General features: G+C 43.8%; 1 protein-coding gene across 7 annotated transcripts in view; it reads right to left on the reverse strand.

Moving 5' to 3' along the window:
* Positions 1–20,746, reverse strand: part of LOC142582386 (uncharacterized) — an 85,015-nt gene that overhangs the window by 47,494 nt on the left and 16,775 nt on the right. For 6 of the 7 annotated variants that reach the window (XM_075692047.1, XM_075692045.1, XM_075692044.1 and 3 more), the window contains exons 4-5: positions 14,227–14,572; positions 7,745–7,861 (exon numbers count right to left, since the gene is read on the reverse strand). In XM_075692047.1, coding sequence (XP_075548162.1) covers positions 7,745–7,861; positions 14,227–14,572 — 463 coding nt within the window. The remainder of the gene's footprint in view (positions 1–7,744; positions 7,862–14,226; positions 14,573–20,746) is intronic. The other variant, XM_075692048.1, reaches the window with a different exon arrangement.

Here is a 20,746-nt window from a genome sequence, read left to right on the forward strand (position 1 = left end):
TTTCTGCACGAATTCTGGATACTACTAAATCTCTACTGCGAAAATACCAGGGAAAGACACCACCTAAATGTTTCCATACTTTGCGTGTAGCGGTTATATCACCAAAAAATAAACACACAATTTTTCAGCCACAGCAACTTCCAATTATTGACAACAGTAACCTTAGCAAGCACCTTGTGGTCGCACATTCTCTTGCAGGAAAGCTCCTGACATCACTCATGACCCCCCCCCCCCCAAACGTGTGCCTCAATTGAATTTCTTATTTCTTTCTTATACAAGAAAGAGGAGCAAAAGCTAAAGGCCATGTGCTATGGTAGAGGCTCTTGCTCCTGTTGACGTTCGGCATAAAGGTAAATTTCCCATTCCATATAGGTATGTTTAATGCACTGTATGCACATTTTGTTACATAGTTTCTTCATGCACTTTGCATTATAAAAGTTCATGTGAATTTTATATCTGGTAGACTTCGAAAGCAACAAAAACGAATTTATATATCACAATCAAATTTTTTTACCAGGATTACAGTACAGGGAGCATATTTATTTGTAGGAAATGACATGATTAAAAAAAAAATGTTTCATATACTGCTTAAATTGGGGCACATAAGAATCAATTTCTGGCTCAACAATATTTAATAGTGGGGTTATTAGGTAGTCTAGGTTTTGATGTCCATAATTTATGTGGGTGAATGGTGTTGCTCTTATTTGTTTGTGCAATGGGTAACGTAATGGTGAAATAGATGTTCTAACGACGTGAAGACTGTTGCTTTTTATATGTAAGAGTAATCTATACTGTAAACCTGGCTAGCACAGAGCAATGAGTGCTCACGAAACAAGTTGCATGTCGGTAGATCTCTCAGCCTACCGTGTTAGTTTTCAAACATTCGTATTACCCTTTTTTGTAAAAGTACCATTTTTTTTTATAATTTCTTGCAGTCATTGTTTCCCAAATTAATACACAGCAAGTAAGCTCAGAGTAAAAGAGGGCATAGTACCTTGCTTTCTTTATCCGTAATGGAACAAGAGCATTAATCCTACACATACAACCTAATATACTTTACTAAGCTCATTGGTTAGCTTACTGAAATGAGTGTCCCAAGAGAGGTTATCTTGGAACCAGACCCCAGAAAATTTCAGGCTTTTACTTGTTCTATATGCTCCCTTTGAAGTAAAACAGTTATACAGTCGACGACTGGTGTTTCGGATGCCTAATTTTTCGGACATGCTTGATTTTTCGGACTTTTTCCCGGCGCCAGGACATACCCTATAAAGTCACTGTATTACATGGCTCAAAATTTCAGACACTCTAGGGAGGGCTGTTCGATTTTTCGGACTTTCCACCTGTCAGTGCATTTTGAGCTGTGTCGCCGCCATCTTGTTTGTTTACACTTTCCTCCTGTAACCTCGAAATCGGTGCCTGTCTTGCATGGCAGTTCCTCAGCTACTCGGACGCTGGATTGAGGCTATATGCTAACAGCTTCCGCAACAGCGTGACTGCCGTAACGCAATGCTTTTTTTTTGTCTTCCTTCGACTGCCTGTTTGTGTTTGCCATGCGTTGACGAGCTCAGCGAGTAGGCCTAGTCGTGGTCGTGCTGTGGAGACGCAAAAACCATGTTCTGTTGCTACTGTGGCTCGCATTTGATTGAATCGGCTTCAGTTCTTCAAGACGCTGTTTCTGGAACATTTATTTTTTTCGCACAACGCTGCGCAACTGCTTCCGCCACACAGGATTTGTGTTGAATGGCGACTTGGCTGTCTTGGACGAGGATAGTGTCGTCGAGCAGCTGTCTGGCAGTGAGCACCTCATCGACGACCTTCGCACTACAGGCGTCGAAATTCTCTCGACCGTCTCGTTTTCGGAGTTCACCGATGTGGACAGCGAGTTGGAACAGTGCGCCGGGCTCACGGATGAAGAAATCATTTGCCAAGTGCTTGCAGACTCCCAGAGCGACGACGACTCGCCTGCAGCAGCGCAGCCGACGCAAGCTGAGCTGATGCAAGCGGTCGCAACTCTTTCGTCGGCTTACGGCGGCACGATGACTCTCGGCGAAATTCAGGCGGACCTGCTTGCACGCAAGCGAAGCATGGTTCAGAAGACCATTAATCACTTTTTCCAGCCTCTAACTGAATAGTAAGCAATAAATTGAGTTTTTTGGGGGCACATTTGTTTTTTCGGACTGCCTGATTTTTCGGACATTTTCGCGGTCCCATGAGGGCCCGAAAAATCAGTCGTCAACTGTATTATTAAGCAATTCCTTGCTTGCTGGTTTGAATATGATATACTTTGTTTCATTAACATTTAAATGCAGCTTGTTTATGTACAACCAGTCAGCCAATAAATTTAGATAACTCATTAATTTCTTTCTCAAGGTACTGCAGGGGAGCGTTTGTGAAAAAAAGATTTGTGTCATCGGTGTACGTGACTATGTTAGGTGTGGAAGGAATGCTTGATAAGTCGTTTATGTAGAGGTTAAATAATAAGGGACCACGTATGGCACCCTGCAGGACACCAGTCTTTACTTTGAGAAATGACAAGGTGAACTGATTAAATGAAACAAACTGATACCGTAACTCAAGTAACTTTTCATTAGCTCCAATGGCATTCCACGTACGTTGTAGTCATAAAGTTTAGACAGGAGTATACCATGGTTCACGCTATCGAATTCTTTATGCAGGTCCAAGAATAAGCCCTGTTGTGTATAACCATTTCTAAATGTCTTGTAACATTTTATGATTGATGTTTAACAGTACATGTTCACAAGACATTTTTTTTGAAGACCGTATTGTGCCTCACTAATTACAGCATACTTCCTCACAAAACTTTCTAATCGAGTATTTATAACAGTTCAAAAGCTTTAAAGAAGCGGTAATATCAATACTGGTCTGAAATTGTTTACAGTATGTTCAGCATCGCCTTTGTGAACTGCCAAACTCTGGCTATTTTAAGTTTGAGAAAATTCCAGATTCAAACACTCTATTGATAATGTGGTCTAAGACTTTCGAAATTATACCAGATACATATTTTATTGGAGCTGTCAGAATACTGTCGAATCCTGCAGCAGTATTGTTCTTAAAGCTAGCAATCACCTTTTCTACTTCATCAGAGCCTGTTGGCAATAGTATTAATAAATTTAGTACAGGTGCAATAGAAGTTATTTCATCTTGGTTTTTTATAGCGGCACTGCTACAACATTGAACAAAGCAGGTGTTTAAGGCGGTAGCTGCTTAAACTTCAGTAAGGGTGTCATTTAAAGAGGAGATAAAGACTTTCAGAGTTCTCTTTCTTTCCAATCAAATTTTTAACTTCCTACCAAATTTTCCTTGGATAGATATAAATACGCAAGAATAATTTTTCGTAGTGTTTAATTTTTTAGTTCTGAATTTACTTGATTACAATATTTCTTAAATTCAGCCAAATGATCAATATTTCGCATTTTAAGGAAAGTATAGTACATTTTATTTTTATTGTGGATTTTCTTTAAAAGCACTGTGTTTATCCACAGTTTCCTTATCTGCTTATATCATTTAGTGCCATTGCACTGTGGGAATGCCTTATCACAACACTCAACTAGTTTATCAGAAAACGAATTGTATGCCTTGTTTGGGTCACTCTCTCGGAGTTCAGTTTCCCAATCAATTTCACTGACAAGACATTGAAAGTGTGCTAGCGCAGCTGTGTCAATGAGGTGATAGGAATATTCAATTGCATTATGCTTTGAATTTTTGAGGGCACAGCAAAATGCAGAAGATAGAGAGATGATTGCCAATGTCGACAGACATAATGCCTTTGCACGCTCTGTGTCGTGCCAAACAAGCTCATGTTGGAGAGAACAGACCAGTTCCCAACTTTGTTTTTATCCAGGAACAAGGGGAGGAAATCCCACTTGATCTACAGACTCCGCCGTGCATCTGAGATTGCTGGGGCCTTTCTTCCATATTAGTACTACTATATTCCAGTACACACTAATTAGCATAGTACTACATTAATGCGCAGCCAGCAGGCTTCTATTTTCGTGATTTCGCTTATCTCGAAAGACTGCATACCTAAAAATTCTTTCGGTTTTTAAAAATTCAAGTGAACAGAGTTTTACTGTACACTTTATTTTCACAGTGCTATTTTTAATAATTCAAAATAATTGAATCTGCAGTAAACCTCATTATTACATTCCTGATTAAAATGTACTAATGGCTAAAACGCAGTAGCAATTAATTCCCGACCCAGTCTCCCCAGGGCCTAATGTATTGGCTGATCACTTAATAAGCCATAGCGGCGCATCGTACGCCTACCAGTTAGTGTACTATGATTGCTTTTTGTCGTGTATAGGCTAACTGCATGGCCTCAACTTCCAGTGTGGCTGCAGCTGAGCTGTGCCGTGAAACATTTTCTACTTTTATGGAAAGTGTAGAGACAAGTCCTAACAATGAATTTGGCTCCGGTGTGTGTGCACTGACGCTTATACAGGTAAGCAAAAGAAATGCATGGAGGCGTGGTGGTGGCAAACAACGCAACATACTTATACAAATCTAAGCCAATGGCTTTTTCTTCTTTTTTTTTTAAGACACGAGTTGCGAAACTTTAAGGCCGGGTTAGATTTGAGGATTTCATTAGAAGCCAATAAAATGAAAAAAAATGGCGCTCCGCTAGTGCCTCGTCGAAAACACATAAATCACTCAATTTATTATTATTACATAGAAGGTTAATTACAGCTTATAAAATATACAGACAAGTTTCATCATTGTAGACATCACCGAAGCACAGGCGTGGGGGCACATTAATTGTTGTTGTTTTTTTCTTTTTTGTTGTTGCTTGCTTATGGCCACACATCAACGTAATGGCAGTGAGCAAGAGACGCCCCTACAGGGCTGTATCAAGCAAAGAGTTGCATTGGTGGCAGAGCAGTCAGCTTCAAGCCGATAGAGACCCTGGCATGGACAAGGCGAATGCGAGTTGCTGGCGAAAGCATCATAATCCAGCTGCATGAGAAAAGCAGAGGGGACCGACATCCAAACATTTTACACAGAAAGAAGTACAGTTGACCCTACTTATAGCATTAACAGTTTTGACAATACTCAGATATAACAATAAGCAGCTGCCACACCAGAGGGGTGGAAGACATCCCATGTGGGCTGCACAGCAGAAAGGCGGGTGCGGCACGTACTTTTTTCACCAAAGATTTTGCATTCCTTTTCCTTTCGGTGCACACATCCAGTAGGCAGTTTATAGAACACATACAAAAGTTGACTGTGCATTGGCTGCTCATTGTTATTGACATATTGTTAAAACTGGTATCGTTATAAGCTGGTTTGACAGTAAATGCTACTGTATTTGCCTTTTGTGGCTGTTCACTATATACCGTTGAAACTCGCAATAATGAAATCGCGCAGGGAACGCGAAAAAATTCGCTTTCGCGAGAATTTGGTTGTTGCGAAAAGAGACAGCACAGATAGGTAATGCATCGCAGAACAAAACTTTACTGTCCAAAGTCTGTTAGCCTACTTTGCAAGCTTTGCTCGAAGATATAGAACCGCATTGCCAACAATACAAAGTGTGCCGCATGCATCGACCAGCAAGTGGCAGTACTGCCGTAGCGCAGTATTCTCGGTCAACTGCTTTCGGAGATGCGATCACTGGACGAGATTTTGCAAACTCGGCACCAAATGCAGAGCAACAGCGCATGCAGCAGCATTTCTCCAGTGCATGCTGCTGCCCGTAGGCAATGACGCGTTCAGTGCTGACTGCAAAAGTGATTGTATCTCATGTACGCAAAGGCAAATGATCGAGATAACGGCCTTTTAGCGCAAATCTATGTCCAGCGCCAAATCCGCACACGATGCCTGTTGGGTGGCACCAAAACTAGCGTTCTTGAAGCAAGGGATGTGTATTCCCGGACGATCACCCAATCATGGCCCGATGCGTGACACTCCATATGCCGCGACCGCCATCTCAAGCACCATAAGCAATTCCATGTAGGTGGGACGTGGATTTCTTTGTTCTTGCTGCATTTTTCTTACCAAGGCGCACATTATGCAGTGCACTGCCACGATTGGGGATTGTTGTTCGAAACATGTGTGCAGTTTGCATTCAGTTTCGCCTCACCTTATTGGCCTAGGTCTCGCCAAGTCGTCAGCCACGGGGAACGCAAACTGAATGCGCGTTTTGAATAACTATCTACGATTTCGCCTGGTAGGCATGCAACACTGTCGTCACATGTCGGCAGCAATGTGCGTGCCACTCATGGTGCCGCTTCAAACGGGCGATCAACAAACAAGATGGCGGCCATGACGTGTTTCCAGCGCACTGATCGCTTCCAGCGCTTGGTTGTTTTTGTGAACAAAGATGGCGGCGCAAGTGTAATCTTTTTGGTGCAAAACAATCGAATTTGAGCACATTTTGGAGCCTGCTAGCCTTACGCAATATGCAGAGTTATGTTCTGGCAAATTTCATTGATGCAGGATTGCAGTACAGCAACATTTCGTTACTGAGAGATACGAAATGCATTGAATCCTATGGGCGTTCGGTGGGGATACGAAAATGTTTCGTTGTCGCGAGAATTTCGTTGTTGCGGTAGTTCGTTATCGCGGGTTCCGACTGTATCTCAGTCTGCTTGCATTCGAAAAAATTTCCTTTTATTTGCTGATCTTTACGATTTCGGGAGTTGGATTAGATTCTAATACATATGGTAGTCAACGATGGGCGTGGCTGTATGACCTATCGCCGTCAACCATACTGCGATAAGCATTCTCATCTGTCTGCTTGACAGTGTGTCTGGCACAGTGCAGAGTGGCGTTGGAAGCATCCTGCATGCTTTCCAGCATTCTATGCTGCCTCTTTGAGCGGGACGACTCTGAGTGTACGTCACTTGCAGCAATGAAACGAGCCTGCAGTTGCAGTGTTCACTAGGAACGCTGCGTGCTGCACTCGTGTCAATCTCCATCAGTGCCAAATCTCTATCGGCACAAGGTTTGACCAGGTCGGCGGGACCAATCAAGATGATTAACACTATGCAGAAAGAGGGAACAACAGAAGCAGCAAGTATGGAAAGCACGAAAGCATCGGAAGGCATGCTGATCATAGTGGACCCATGTGTTCAGTGTACATGCATGTACAATCATGCAGTTTGGAGGTTTCTGCCAACATGCAAGAACACAGACATGGTGTGCTTATGGTAGTTGCAGGCCCGCAAGCCTGAACACTACTTCAACAGCCATCAATCTAACCAGTACACACAACCTCACAACCAATCACTGATGAGCCATCCGTAAGAACATATTAGTGACAGGGTTTCTGCAACAGTTCGTGGCCTATTATCGCATCGGCTGGCAGCGAATTTTTGTCACAGCCGCACTGTCTAGTCTGTTATGTCTAATGAGAGCAGAGTCATAAGGTGTTGGCGACTAAAGTTATGGTTTTATACCAAATTAATGCAGACCTATCCACAGTGGTTGCACGATCGTAGAAAGCCAACAAACTGCTTTGCCAATGAAAGCGAGTGTACATGATGACCGCTGTTGACAGCCACCATCTTTGCAAAGCACCATATGGTGGGCCATCACTCCCAACGACATTCGTAGGCACACAGCAGTCTCTTTTCGTAGCCACAAGTGACCAGTCACAAGACTTGCTTTGGATTTACATGGCAGGCTTGAATATGTCATGTGACCAGTGCTGACATCTGGCTGTAAACGCATTTACAGGCAGATGAACACAGATGAAAAAGAAAATAGGAGGGTTTGTCATGCGAACCTGTTGCCTTGGGCCTCCCGATTTGAGAACTCTCTATCGTCAGCGCCGAACGTGGTTGACCCATGCTGTGCCGTTTGTGATGCCCATTCCGTGCTTTTGTCTGTTGCACAGACTGACCTTAAATGAGCCATGAAACACTTCTTCAGCATCGTAAAAAAATTTAGCTGATCTGTTAATGAGGTTCCTGTGAACATGTGAGCCAAATATTATTGCACTGCATGTAGCAGGGAACTTAGAATCTCATGTGAAAAGGAGTGAACAGATGCTTGCTCTCGCATCCACAATGTCGTCATCGAAAGCTGATCAAAAGCAGTTGGCCGACCAACGCTACTGGTTGATTTAGTGATTGCAAGAACATTCTCAGCAATACAGTTAAACCTCGATATAGTGAACTTCAATATTATGAAATTCTCGATATAATGAAGTATTTAACTTTTCATAACCTCTTGTCTATAGAACAGCATGTAATTAGAACCTCAATATAATGAAGTGTTTATGTAGGCGATTTCAATATAACAAAATTTTCCTTCTGCAGCAAAGGAATGCTGACAATAAATGGAAACTTCCGTGGACGCAGATGGTCAAATGACTGAATCACAAGCAACTGCTTGCAAACACACCTTTCAAATCTGCCCTGCGCGACAAGAGCCACCACAGAAGTGAAGCCCAGAAGTGAAGCCGCATCATGTTCAGGATAAAGTCCAAGTGCGATAAGATCTGCAGCGTGTGCAAACAGTGAGTGCTGAGTCAGCGTGACATCATGTCAGCTGTCTTCCCATGTGTTTAGTATTGAAGGTTGCATAATCTTGAGTTTCAGTGATGAGTTGGAGCGAGAGGCAGAGGAAGCATTCGCTCCCTGCTGCCAGTGCTTTTCAAGATAGCGTCGTCCCAGTGCAGGCGACCCTATCAGCCATGAGGGAGAGTGCACGCGAAAGTGTGGCTGGCTTCGTTTATTTCATACTGCCTATGTTAAGATATGCAACGAGCCTTTTCGCCACGACTACACTCAACTTTTGGGCAAGGCTTTGCCCTCTTAGCTTCTCCATTATGTAGCTCCCAGCGTGCTAGCGGAGACGAAAAGAGACGGAAAGCCACATATCGGGGTGATAACGCCCCTTATAGTTGGAGGATTCAAAACTTTTTGCATCATGACATTCACAGGACATACTTTAATAGTGAGGCCATTCTAGATTTGGTTAGAAAAATGTTCCAGAGTCCCTCTCATGAGCAGATAACCCAGAGAGACCACCTGACGTAAAGCTGAAAAGCCCTCCTGTTTCCTGGAAGAAAAGTGGAAAGCAAATTTTCCTAAGCAATAGATGATTGCCATTAGGCACAATATGACCCACTATTGAACTGAAAACCCCATTGATATTTAGGACAACTCACTATTTCTTCAGAGAGAAAAAGAGCACTTGATGCTATTCAATTGAAGTCCTATTGATAAAAAGATATTTTCGAGCCCTTCATATACGAGCTGAGTTGTTACCAGTTCTGGCATAATAATTAGGTGTTTCGTTTGGTAAGAGTAGAATATACTATTTATTTATTTATTACAAATACCTACAGCACCCGAGTGGAGCATTATCGTAGGGGGGTTAATTACAAACATAAAGGTCAACTTCCCGGACAGCGGCATCATATCATCTGTGGTACTAAAATAAAATCATGGTAATTAGTAAAGAAAGACAACACATCCAATACTAACAACATCCGATTATAAAATATGTTACACAATGCATAAAACGGCACTGGAAATATTGTCTAAACAGATTCACGTAAAGTTCTCTATGGCAGATTAAAAATTGGTGCCGACACTATCTCATCCGGGAGCAAATTCCACTCTGCAATTGTTCGCGGAAAGAATGAAAACTTAAATACATCAATACGACTTTCGTAGGCCCTTATTTTCTTGGAATTGTCACGTCTTTTAGACTGATAATGAGGTGGTTTTAAATATATGTTCTTATCGATTCCTGTGTTACCGTTGTTAATGTTGTGTAAAAGCTTTAACCTGATTATTTTTCTGCGTGTGGACAGCAACTCTAACCCTAGATTTTCCTTGATTTGCGAACCTCTAATTTTGTAGTCGTAGATGCCCATGATGAATCTTGCAGCCCTTTTCTGAACACGCTCTAACTTATCTTCAAGAACTTTGTGAAGGGGTCCCATGCTGCGCAAGTGTATTCTAACACCGGCCTAATATTTGTAAGATACAAAGCTTCCTTCAATGGTTTTGGCGCACACTTGAAGTTCCGCTGGAAAAGGTGCAAAAGGTGACACGCTTTAGCGCTTGTTGTGTCAATGTGGGATGTCCAGTCTAATCCCGCAGTTAAAGTGACGCACAGGTACTTGACTTCGTCAACGCATTGCACTAAAACATTATTTAGAGAGTATGAACTAGACACCTTTTTCTTTTTGTTCGTAAATTGAACATGATAACACTTTGCTACGTTCAAATACATTTAGCACACCAGGAACAAATTTTTTCGAGATCAAACTTCAACACACTCGTATGTTTGGCACCTGACACAGGATGGTACACAACGCAATCATCTACATACAGTCTGATATTTGAAACACAGCCTTCACTTAAATCATTGATAAAAATCAGAAACAACAACGGCCCAAGGACCGACCCCTGACCTGATAAAATATTAACCGTTCTCGACGTTGCACCATTCAGAACTGCTTTTTGCTGCTGTTTGTACAAATAATCTTTAAGAAAACCGTCAAGTGAATCGGGGAGGCCAAGAAATGATAGTTTGTGCAAAAGTAAGTCATGCAGAACTACATCAAACGCCTTTCGAAAATCAATAAAAATAGCATCTATCTCTGTACTATTGTTAAAGCCGAGTGCAACGTCATGTATGAATTCAGTAAGTTGAGTGGTACAGGATAATCCCATGCGAAATTCATGCTGGGTCGGGATGAAAAATCATGGTCATGAAGATGCTTAATAAGACCAGAGTAAATAACATGTTCTAGTGTTTTACAACAAACAGATGTCAAAGACACCAGTCTGTAATTGCTTGCCAAATCACGATGACCACTTTTAAATATAGGAGTCACATTGGCCATTTTCCAGTCACTAGGTAATTTTTGAGAATTTACTGACTTGGTAAATAATTCAACCAAGATAGGAGCAATGCTGTGGGAACAGCACTTCACGACGTGACTTGATATACCATCCGGACCATGAGCAGAATGAGGATTAATGTGGCACAACAGAGCCCTAATTCCAGCCTCATTTAAAAAGATGTCATGCATTTGAGATAATTGTTCGTGTAATTCAGGTATCGGAGTATGATGACATGCTGTGAAGACGGAGTGAAAACATTCGTTAAAGCAATCAGCTTTTTTTGTGACATCAGTTAACATACCACTTTCATGCCGGAGAGCTGGAACGCCAACATTGTCTTTTCTGTTACTTTTGACATATCACCATAGCTCCTCAGGATTAGATCTTATTTTATCAGCTAGCAACGACAAATATGTTCTTTTTGCTGCCTTTAATTCTTCTTTCAAGTTTTTAGTTAGAGTTCTAAGCTTGTCATATAAGTTCTGACTTGGTGCTATCTTGAATGCCTTGTATACTCCGGCCTTCTTTCTTATTGACAAACGCAGTTCTTTGTTAATCCAAGGTTTATCCATTTTACATCTAAATGATATCAATCTTGAGGGAATGTATTTAGCGACCAAAGACAGGATTTTGTCTCTGAACAGAGCCTATGCTGTACTGACTGCTGTATTCCAGCAATACTGGCAGGAATAAGTGTAACTCTTCGTCTATGGCATTATAATTCCCCTGTTCATACACAAAAATCTTTCTCGGGCAATTCTTGCTAACCTGTAACTTCTTGCACACTATTGTTGCATTTAAAGGGACACTAAAGGTTACTATTAAGTCAACGTGGACTGTTGAAATACCATCACAGAAACCTCGAAACGCTTGTTTCGTGCCAAGGAGAGACTTATTTTAAGAGAAAATGCGTTCTGAAGCGTCCGCGTACCTCTAGCGCAGTTCAAATCGCCCGCCCTCCGATCGAGGAGTACTGACATCATGGTCTCATAGTGACGTTGTGCCATCGGTGAGTAGAACGGCGTCCGCAGACGGCGCTACGGCTTTTCTGCGCAAAACGCGAACGCGCGGCCAGAGACAGAGCCAAGACAGAGCCGACAGCAGAGCAAAAGCGGGAGTATGGTGGCTAGCGGAAGGAGAAACGAATTACGTCCCACATTACGTCCCACGGCACACGGAGAGTTCGTTTTCGTTAAACTATAGGCTGCGGCGAGCTCGCAGCGTGGTCGGCGTGGTCTATGAGAAGCGACGAGCCTTTTCGCACTCGCAACAGGGCATAAGAATGTGCGAATCGACGCAAAACTCGGCCTAGAAACGTGCTTCACCACAGCCAGGGCTCAATACGACCCAAGCTGGCACGACCCAGATGTCGTTTCCCGCACCGCCGCCAACCGCCGCTATTATACCTCATACTCCAGCGCAAGACGCCCATAAGCTGGTACTTCATTCTATGAAGCAAACTTCGACGTTCGTCGCAATGGACCCTGACACCGACAGATTGGCTCGCGATGGTGGGCTCAACTTCGGCGATTTGAGCACCGACGAGCGCGACCTGCTGCTGAGGGCTCGCACTGCCGGCGTCGTTGCGTACTACGACGGCGGCCTCGACACCGGCTCTCCGGAGCGGGAAAGCAACGAGGGCTTCCCACGACATCACATGGACGTGGCATTCTCGCTGCTTGTTCCAAATGAAAGTTTCGCGAGCCAGCAGAACCCTCACAGCACGACGCGATAACGAAACTACTGAAACTCCAAAGCGTGTGCGGCGCAGAGTCGAGCGCGCAGGGTTGAGCGAAAACGAAACCTTTCGAACACCCATATTACTGAAGGGTAACGTCAAAATGTTATTTTTTCTTAGAATCGAATAGACGTAGACAAGTAGCATTTTTTTCCGTCTTATAATCGAATGAAATGATATTTTTAATACGAGTAGTTGAGTATTAGTAACAAAAATTATGAGGAGTCCTTTCGTCATCGGGCTAGTACCGGAATGTCGCTGGGGGGTCTCAAATCGTGTCATGCATTTACCTCAATTTCTCGGTTACTAAAGCTCTGTTCGCGATTATATTGACGCCTTAGACGTTCTAGAACATTGCTCTACCACTTTAACTTGAGTTTCTGGTAACCTTTAGTGTCCCTTTAAGACCTCATGATCACTTATTCCCGGTGCTGCCGTAACTGCTTCAACGAAATCATCATTGTTGCTAAACAACAAGTCCAATGTACTCTCCTAAGCTGAACCGTAACACGTAGGGAAATTTACAAACTGAGCAAGTTCATTGTTACATGTTAGTTCAATGAAGGCCAAGTTAAGTGCCGAGGCGCTTGTCACTACAGGATAGCAGTCACGCCATACAACTTCAGGCATATTAAAATCGCCCCCAAGTAGAATAGTTTCCAATGATAAGACCGACAGTGATTGTGCCAGGCTGTGAAATGGTTGTATGCTACGATACATTTCGATTCCAGGGTACCTAAGCTGCTGATAGCTAGCTACATTCTTGTTACATAATGTGAGTAGCCCCTTGAGTGTGTGCAGCAACATACTTGCACAAAATTTGTAACCATAAAAGTTTGTTTTAAATAAAAGTTTGTTTTAAATTTTCTTATATTTGATTCAATATTTTGCTTTTGTTCTTTGATTTGATTGGATATTCAATTGGAAATACACTACTCGGTATTCGCACACCCCTAATTATTTCTGCTATACATCCTTTCAAAACAAGTGATCAGGTTATAATTTTATGAATTGCAGTATATGTTGCAACCACTACATCTTGAAATAAAATGGCAAACTGTACAAGCACTGAAATTGAGTACGTTCCTAGCGGTAACGAAAGAGTCAACCTTTACGCGACAAAAAGTGATTGTGGTACGCACTACCCGGTAGTCATACAATGAGCCACCGTGGCTTAAGTGGTCAGCCAATACATTAGGCTCCATAAGGACTGGGTCTGGGATTTGTCTTAACTACATTTTAGCCATTATTATGTTTCATGCAGGTACATATGAACAAGGTTTTATTGTAACTACAAAGTGGGTGAGGTTCGTCTATAATGCTATAAAGAAATTTGTGACTAATGGCGGGATCGAACGTCTGGCTCCCAGCACAGCAGCCCGATGCTCTAGGCCTAAGGGTTAGAGCATCGGGCTGCTGTGCTGGGAGCCAGACGTTCGATCCCACCATTAGTCACAAATGTCTTTATCTATGCTTCTCATGCCAAAGACGCTTTTTGAAATGTCTGGCGTCAAGTGCCAGTTTATCTCATTCTTTTTGTTGTGACAACTAGCGATCTGGGATACTTCAGTTATATTACACTGCCTTTGAGATCAGCCCATATAATGTTATATACTTCCAAAGTGCGTGGTGTTCACCTATATTGCAATAAAAGAAGAGCACCTTGTTGAGGATGCTCCCTGCGAGCGAAGGGCCTGCCCCGGCTGTTGTGGTGCACGCACGGTGGCCTGGAACGATTGCCACCCCTGCCCCTACTCCCCATCGAGCCCCTGTTGGGTCCCGAGCGCGCAGAGTTCGAGGGGCACGTAGCAGAAGTTGTGGTACATGTGGAATGTTGCGATGATGAGGCGGTAGAAGAAGTTGATGTGATGGAATGCGTCGAGGTCGATGAAGTACATGTCGAAGAGGCTGTGGTGGTACATAGGGCCGCTGCAGTAGACTGCACTGGCAACAGGGGAGGCACCTCACCGTTGAACAGCAATTGCTCCTCCTTTTCCTCGGTCAGTTCCTGCAAAAGAACCATAGCAGCTGACCAGTGTCCCTGACTGCCCATACAAGATGACCTGCCAAGAGAAGTGATGCTAATGGCCTATGCCATTGCAGAGCAGCTCCTGGAGCTGCCAAAAATATAACTTGAAAGAGCGTAGGTTAGGGCTTGTTGGTATTCCATAACTGAGGTTTTTAGCGCACGAAAAGGGACGAAAGACAGTGGCGAAACGCTGTGTCCTCGTTTCGCCACTGTCTTTCGTCCCTTTTCATGCACTAAAAACCTCAGTTGCCAAAATTACATTTTAGAGCAGTAAAGCAGCCTTTCAGAGCAGGTTACCGAAACCAATCGCACACTATAGTTTATGGAGATTTTAACAGTGGGCAAGTCATGAGAAAGCAGTAAGTGGTTGCTGGTTTGTAACCTCAGTCCAAACACAAAAATGAATGTGGAGCTAGCCTACTGAGTGTCAGGCTGGATGATAAAAACAGTTGCCGACCTATTTTTTCTTTTTCAGATTTCCAAGAACATGAACTTTAGCTGCAAAACTTTTTTTAATGCTTTTTTCCAACGCCAAGAGTATGAAAAGTTTACTTAATTTTTGCCTTGTCCTGGGCTTCACTAATATACTGTCTACTCAAAGGGGCCCTGAACAACCACTCTAGCTTGGAAAATAACGTAGTCTGCAGGTAGCATACGCTGCTGTGAACGTCTCAGCGAAGTTTTGCTGCTGTACGTGGTGCGTGGAGCTCACAAGCACATCGCCCAACTCACCTTTCTCTCAATCACTCTCTTTTCAACAGAAGGCCCTGTCATCACTCTTCTAGACACACTACTGTTTCGTCATCAGACACACTACTTCATCATTCCCTTAGATGGCTGCTACTGCCAATAGCCGAGATCAAGCTGCGGTCGGCTACACGGCGTAGATACTGCGGCCACCGCGGGGGTGCCACCACAAGTCCACTGGCTAAGCGCACTGTGGCTCGCTGAGGGCAACTGTGTTTGGCTTACGCTTAGTGTGTCATAGGCACCAAAGGCGGTGTCTACGTTAACAACCAAAATGAAATTTGAACTTCGTGCCACGGTGACACTTAGAAGGCAGAGCATTGTGGGCACGCCTCACTGTGCCATAGCCTTTGCAGTGCAAGGCATTCAAGAAAGAACGGGAGCAGAGCGGAGGTAGTGTTTGATTGCCAATTATTCCGCTTCTGCTGAACGCACTGAAGTACTTTTTTGCAGCAAAGTATTTCTGGAACAGCCAATTTTCCCTTCAAATGCCTTTCTCCCATTCGATAAAAAGTGGTTCAGGGCCCCTTTAAAATGCTGCGATTGCTGACACTGTGTAGATTTTTTTTGCTTTCGCTCGTTGCGCAGCTTGATGTGCATCGCATGGTGACCTGCCATGGTCGCTTAATACTGAAGCTTTGGTGCTGTGCTGCTAAGGACAAGGTCGCAGAACCAAATTCCTGCCACAGAGGCCGCATTTCGATGGGCAAAATGCAAACGCACCCGTGTATTTATACTTAGGTGCATGTTAAAGAACCCCAAGTGGTCAAAATTAATCCAGAGTCCCCCACTACAGTGTGCCTCATAATAAGATTGTAGTTTTGGCACATAAAACCCCATAAGTTAATTTAGTGCATCACACAGCATCGCAAAGCATCACTGCCTCAAGCAGCACTACCAGCTCAGGCTGTGATGGACAAATTTAATTTGAAGCTCTCTGCCTACATGCGAGCTTTCACCGCTTCCATCCAATAAGCACAAAAAACAAACCTTATGAAAGCATTCGCAGTAGTTGCGGGCATATTGCCCTCGAACCCAACCTCTGCTTCTGGACGCCAGTCACTGAAGCAGTTTACTGGTCCGAACATATTGAAAGCCATTTTGCCATGACGGCTTGCTGCCCACCAGCACATTGGCTGGCAGTGAATTTTTGTTATGGCCGTACCATGCATCTAGGCCTTACTAGTGGCGCTTCGTCAGTATCCAGTGGAAAAAGTACCATTTTGGTGCACAGTCGATCAAAATCTTAGTAGCGGCCATATGGCATTAAGATTTTAAAGCAGCGAAATCACCTCGCCAACGAAAATGGTCGATAGACAAATTGAATGGAGGCAATTTTCGTTACAGCCACCATGTCTGTGACATGCACATTAGGTTCGAAAAATCGAGCAAGACACCGTATGGCATCCAAAATGTTAGTCACCATTTCACATTGGCCATACAGGAGAGGAGTGCAGGGTCTGCCTTGGCATTAGTGCAATCACTCACTGCCTCTTGAAACATGACGCTGTCCCATTGCAACCCGCAGGTAGCAGGGCGGAAGGTATTCAATATAAACAACAGCTTACAGAAGAAACAGCGGTACAATCCAGGCTTAATTCAAGAGGATTGGCTTGTTCCAGCACAGAGCGACAGTGAACTCTCACTTGAGTGAACTTCAAAGGACCGAAGGAAATAGTTCACTGAAATGAAAGTTCACTAAACTGAATATTCACTAGACCAACATAAGACATGGCGTACAGAGTCAAAACATGGCATACAGAGTCAAAAGTTTGAAAGTGCAATTCATGGAGCAAAAGGCATGGCATCCATAATGTTGAAGATGTGTGAAATGGAATTTGTACATATCAACAAATACAAGATTCATAACAGTTATAATGCTGCCTTTCTCACTTAGAAAAAAAATCTAATCTTCTTCTGCACTTGTACTTTTAAAGCACAGGAAGTAACAAAACTGTCCAAAGAGTCAATGTTTTTGTACACTTCTTCTGGCCCAGCTTGCTGTTGAGACACAAAGTCTTTCAACTTTCCAATGTACCCTACAACCTCAGCTAGAGTTATAGGCCTTGAAACTGGCTTGGCAGTTGCCTCTTCGTCTTCTTCGACAGAAAGAGACGACGACCATGCCACGACTAGCCGGTCGGAAAAAAAGACACACCACGTGGTTTGTGGTGTGACAGATCGCCGCTTTGCTCTGGTGGCATTGTAAGCGTCAGCGATGTTACTTTGTTCATTGCCTCCGAGATTACATGCTTGCTCGTTTTGTGCGGCCGATCTCGGAGGCCATGCCTCGTTGGCTTTTATTTTTCGTGCCACCGCTTTGCCCCAGGGGTGCTGTAGCGCCAGCGACGTTACATTGCCGCTGGAGCGGCGGTTTGATGAGGGCGGGCATCTGTTCTGATCGTAAAAATAAGCCTTGGTCCTCTGAGCGAGTTCGTTTAACTGAAATATTGACTGTTCCGAAATTCGTTGAAGTGAAATGTTTTTGCATAGAATCTATAAGAAAACTGCCGGGGATTTTTAAAAAGTTCGTTATTCTGAAATATTCGATAAACCGACGTTCGTACAACTGAGAGTTTACTGTAATACAGCCACTGCTCCAAGCCATGCTGCTTTCGAAGATGTAGAAAAACAGTGCTTGAGGAGTTAGTTCCATGTTTTGAAAGAGAGAGCAATACTTTCAGCACAGGGTTGGTGTAGATTTCTCATATGTTGCTGAAATGTAGCAGGATATAGCAGAGTTTGCCTTTCCGCACAGTTTAGTGCAATTGTCGCAGCTGCAAGAATACTCTAATCTCTTCAGGTGTTATTTTTACTGCTCAAAATTTAATTTCTAGAAGTGCTAGGTTTAACGCTCCAAAACTGCACATGGGATGAAAGATGACATAGTGGTAAGCTCCAGTCTAATCTGACATATAGCCAAAGCACGATAAATGAGCATTTTTGCATTCCACCTTCGTTAGAAAGCTGCGGCTGTGGCTGGGAATCTGCATGAAAATTCAATTTCAATGCATTTGTTTAACTCTTAAGTATCATTGAAGGATTGCCACAGCAGGACAGATAACCCACAGCAGCAGGACAGATTGCCGAGATTATGAATGCTGAATGCTTTGGTTGTTTTTTTGATCCCCAAATCCATGCCTGAACTCCACTAGTCATATATAAAAGCAATAACTATCTTTTGCGGGCAGAGCACCAGGAAAACACCAAGAAACTTATGGAACTTGCTTAATGTATTTTTTTTATTGCTGTCAGAAAGTAATAGATGATTTCAACCCACTACAAGAATTCTTTTTTTAGATATATATATATATATATATATATATATTAAAACCTCGTTAAACTGTGCCAGCTTATTGCTCGGTTACATAGTGTTTACACTTTTCGTCGTGCAATCACAGCGGTGCATCATTGCCATCGGGCGGCCCATCAGAACAACAAGCCTCAGAGATTGGAGCAACAGCCTCCAAGTGCCCTGTGCATTCGTGTGTGAAGCCACATCAACATCATTTCGGCGTTGTGCAAGCAAGGACTGGCATCATGACGAAGCTCGGATAAAAAAAACACCGGGTGCTCAGCATAGAAAATTGAACATCGTTCGTGCCATCGAACTTGGCATGAAGAAGTCGGCGCTGGCATGCGACAGGGATCTACCGTAGACTATGTTGTGTGGAATGCGGAGAAGCTCGGCAGCGCTGTTGAGACCACGAAAAAAATGTCGGCTATGAGGTTCGCCTTTTTGCCATCATTGCCTCTGTTGCCGAAGTGTCGCCTAACGACAGTGATGAGGACGACAGGAAAAGCAACAGCACGGGCGATTCAGGCCCAACAGTGGCAGAAGTTGCTCTTTACATAAGTTGCATGGATACAATCGTCGCAACGAGAACAGCAACCCACAATTAAAAAAGCGCCCTGCGACATCTGTAGCACTGCCGCACCCTTGCACAGATAATATGCAACGTCAATGAGGAATCTGCCATGCGAGTGTTTCCCAAGAAGAAGGGGCTGGCTGAAAAGCTGGCTCACTGCTAGGCCGCCACGGCATCAAACGAAAATAATGAGACTTTTGTTGCGTGAAGTGAATAAATCACGACCTCCTATATACTTTATAGAGGAGGTCATGGAATAAATACTGCATGTTTTCACCCTTTCATCGCACTCTCTCTAAGTTCCGTTTTTAACAGTAAGTGGCCGATTTCATGCTATTTCAGTTAAGCAGTACTGTCGAACCTGACTATATCGAACCCGTTTACATCGAATTATTCTATATACCGAACAATTTCTGGTAAAAGTATAGTTACAATGAGTATATATAGCAAATATTACGCTTACATTGAACAAAAATAGCAATGACTCCCGATATATCGAACGTCAAGCGGCGGAAAGTGCCCCCAGAAGTTGGCTTTCCCTCGCGGTAGTGGGGAAGCCCGGTGGCGTGGCTCCATCCAACCGCTCTCTCTACCGTGACTGCACTCCCTCAGACGAGCCGTCGATACCCTCCTGCAAAAAAATGATCCTGGTCTGCCCGCAGCGCTTGCTCAGACAGCCAATCAGAGGCGCTTGTGCCCTCGTTGTGCAAGATGGCGAAAGTGCGTCTTGTCTCGCTGCTTTTCTGGTTCATTGTGTACGGGCCTTGTGGGCCTTCTCCGGCAGTGTTGCCATGATGAAGCGGCAGAATTCGCCTTTCGTCGTGAAGCTCTAAATCATAAATCGGGTCGAATACGATGAGAAGTCGGGTGTCCCCGCAGCGTGCAAGATTCCGAGGTGCACTCTCAGCACGATCTTGAAGAATAAGGGGGAGATTAGGGTTAAAGCGGCCTAACTCGCGACCCGGTGTTCGCGGCGCCCGACGCGTACGCACAGCCGTGTACGAGTGGTTTATCTGAAATTGCTTCAGCTGTGCCAGCTTCCGCATGCTGGGTGATGACAGTAAATTCTGATGAATGCGATGAAGCCGTTGCCGGTGTTGCCGCAGTTTGGAGCGAGCTGTCAGAACTTCCGGAAGCTGTTGACGAATCAACGGTGGACGAGTTAATGAGTGCAAATGATGGTGTTGCGACTACAGGAGATCCCAAAAATGAAGACTACATTGCCGATGTCGTACCGAGCACAAGTAAAAGTGGGCACAATAAGGAAAGCAACGACGGTCCTTTGCCCACTTCCTCCGAAGTGATTCGTGCGCTCGCACTAGTCTGGTGCTTCTGTGCAAATGCGAAAGGTTGCGGCCTCAGCTGCACCAACTCCTTAGACAATGTGGAGAAGTGCGTGCATCGCAGGTAGCAAAATTGTCCCAGCAGAAGAAAATACTGGACTATTTCGAGCGAAGCTAAGCTAGTTTCATCAATAAAGTGATTTTATAAATGGCATGTGCTTTTATGAATCCAATTATTTATCAGGCTTATATCG

The sequence above is a fragment of the Dermacentor variabilis genome, chromosome 5 (genome assembly GCF_050947875.1).
Source record: "Dermacentor variabilis isolate Ectoservices chromosome 5, ASM5094787v1, whole genome shotgun sequence".
Classification (NCBI taxonomy): domain Eukaryota; kingdom Metazoa; phylum Arthropoda; class Arachnida; order Ixodida; family Ixodidae; genus Dermacentor; species Dermacentor variabilis.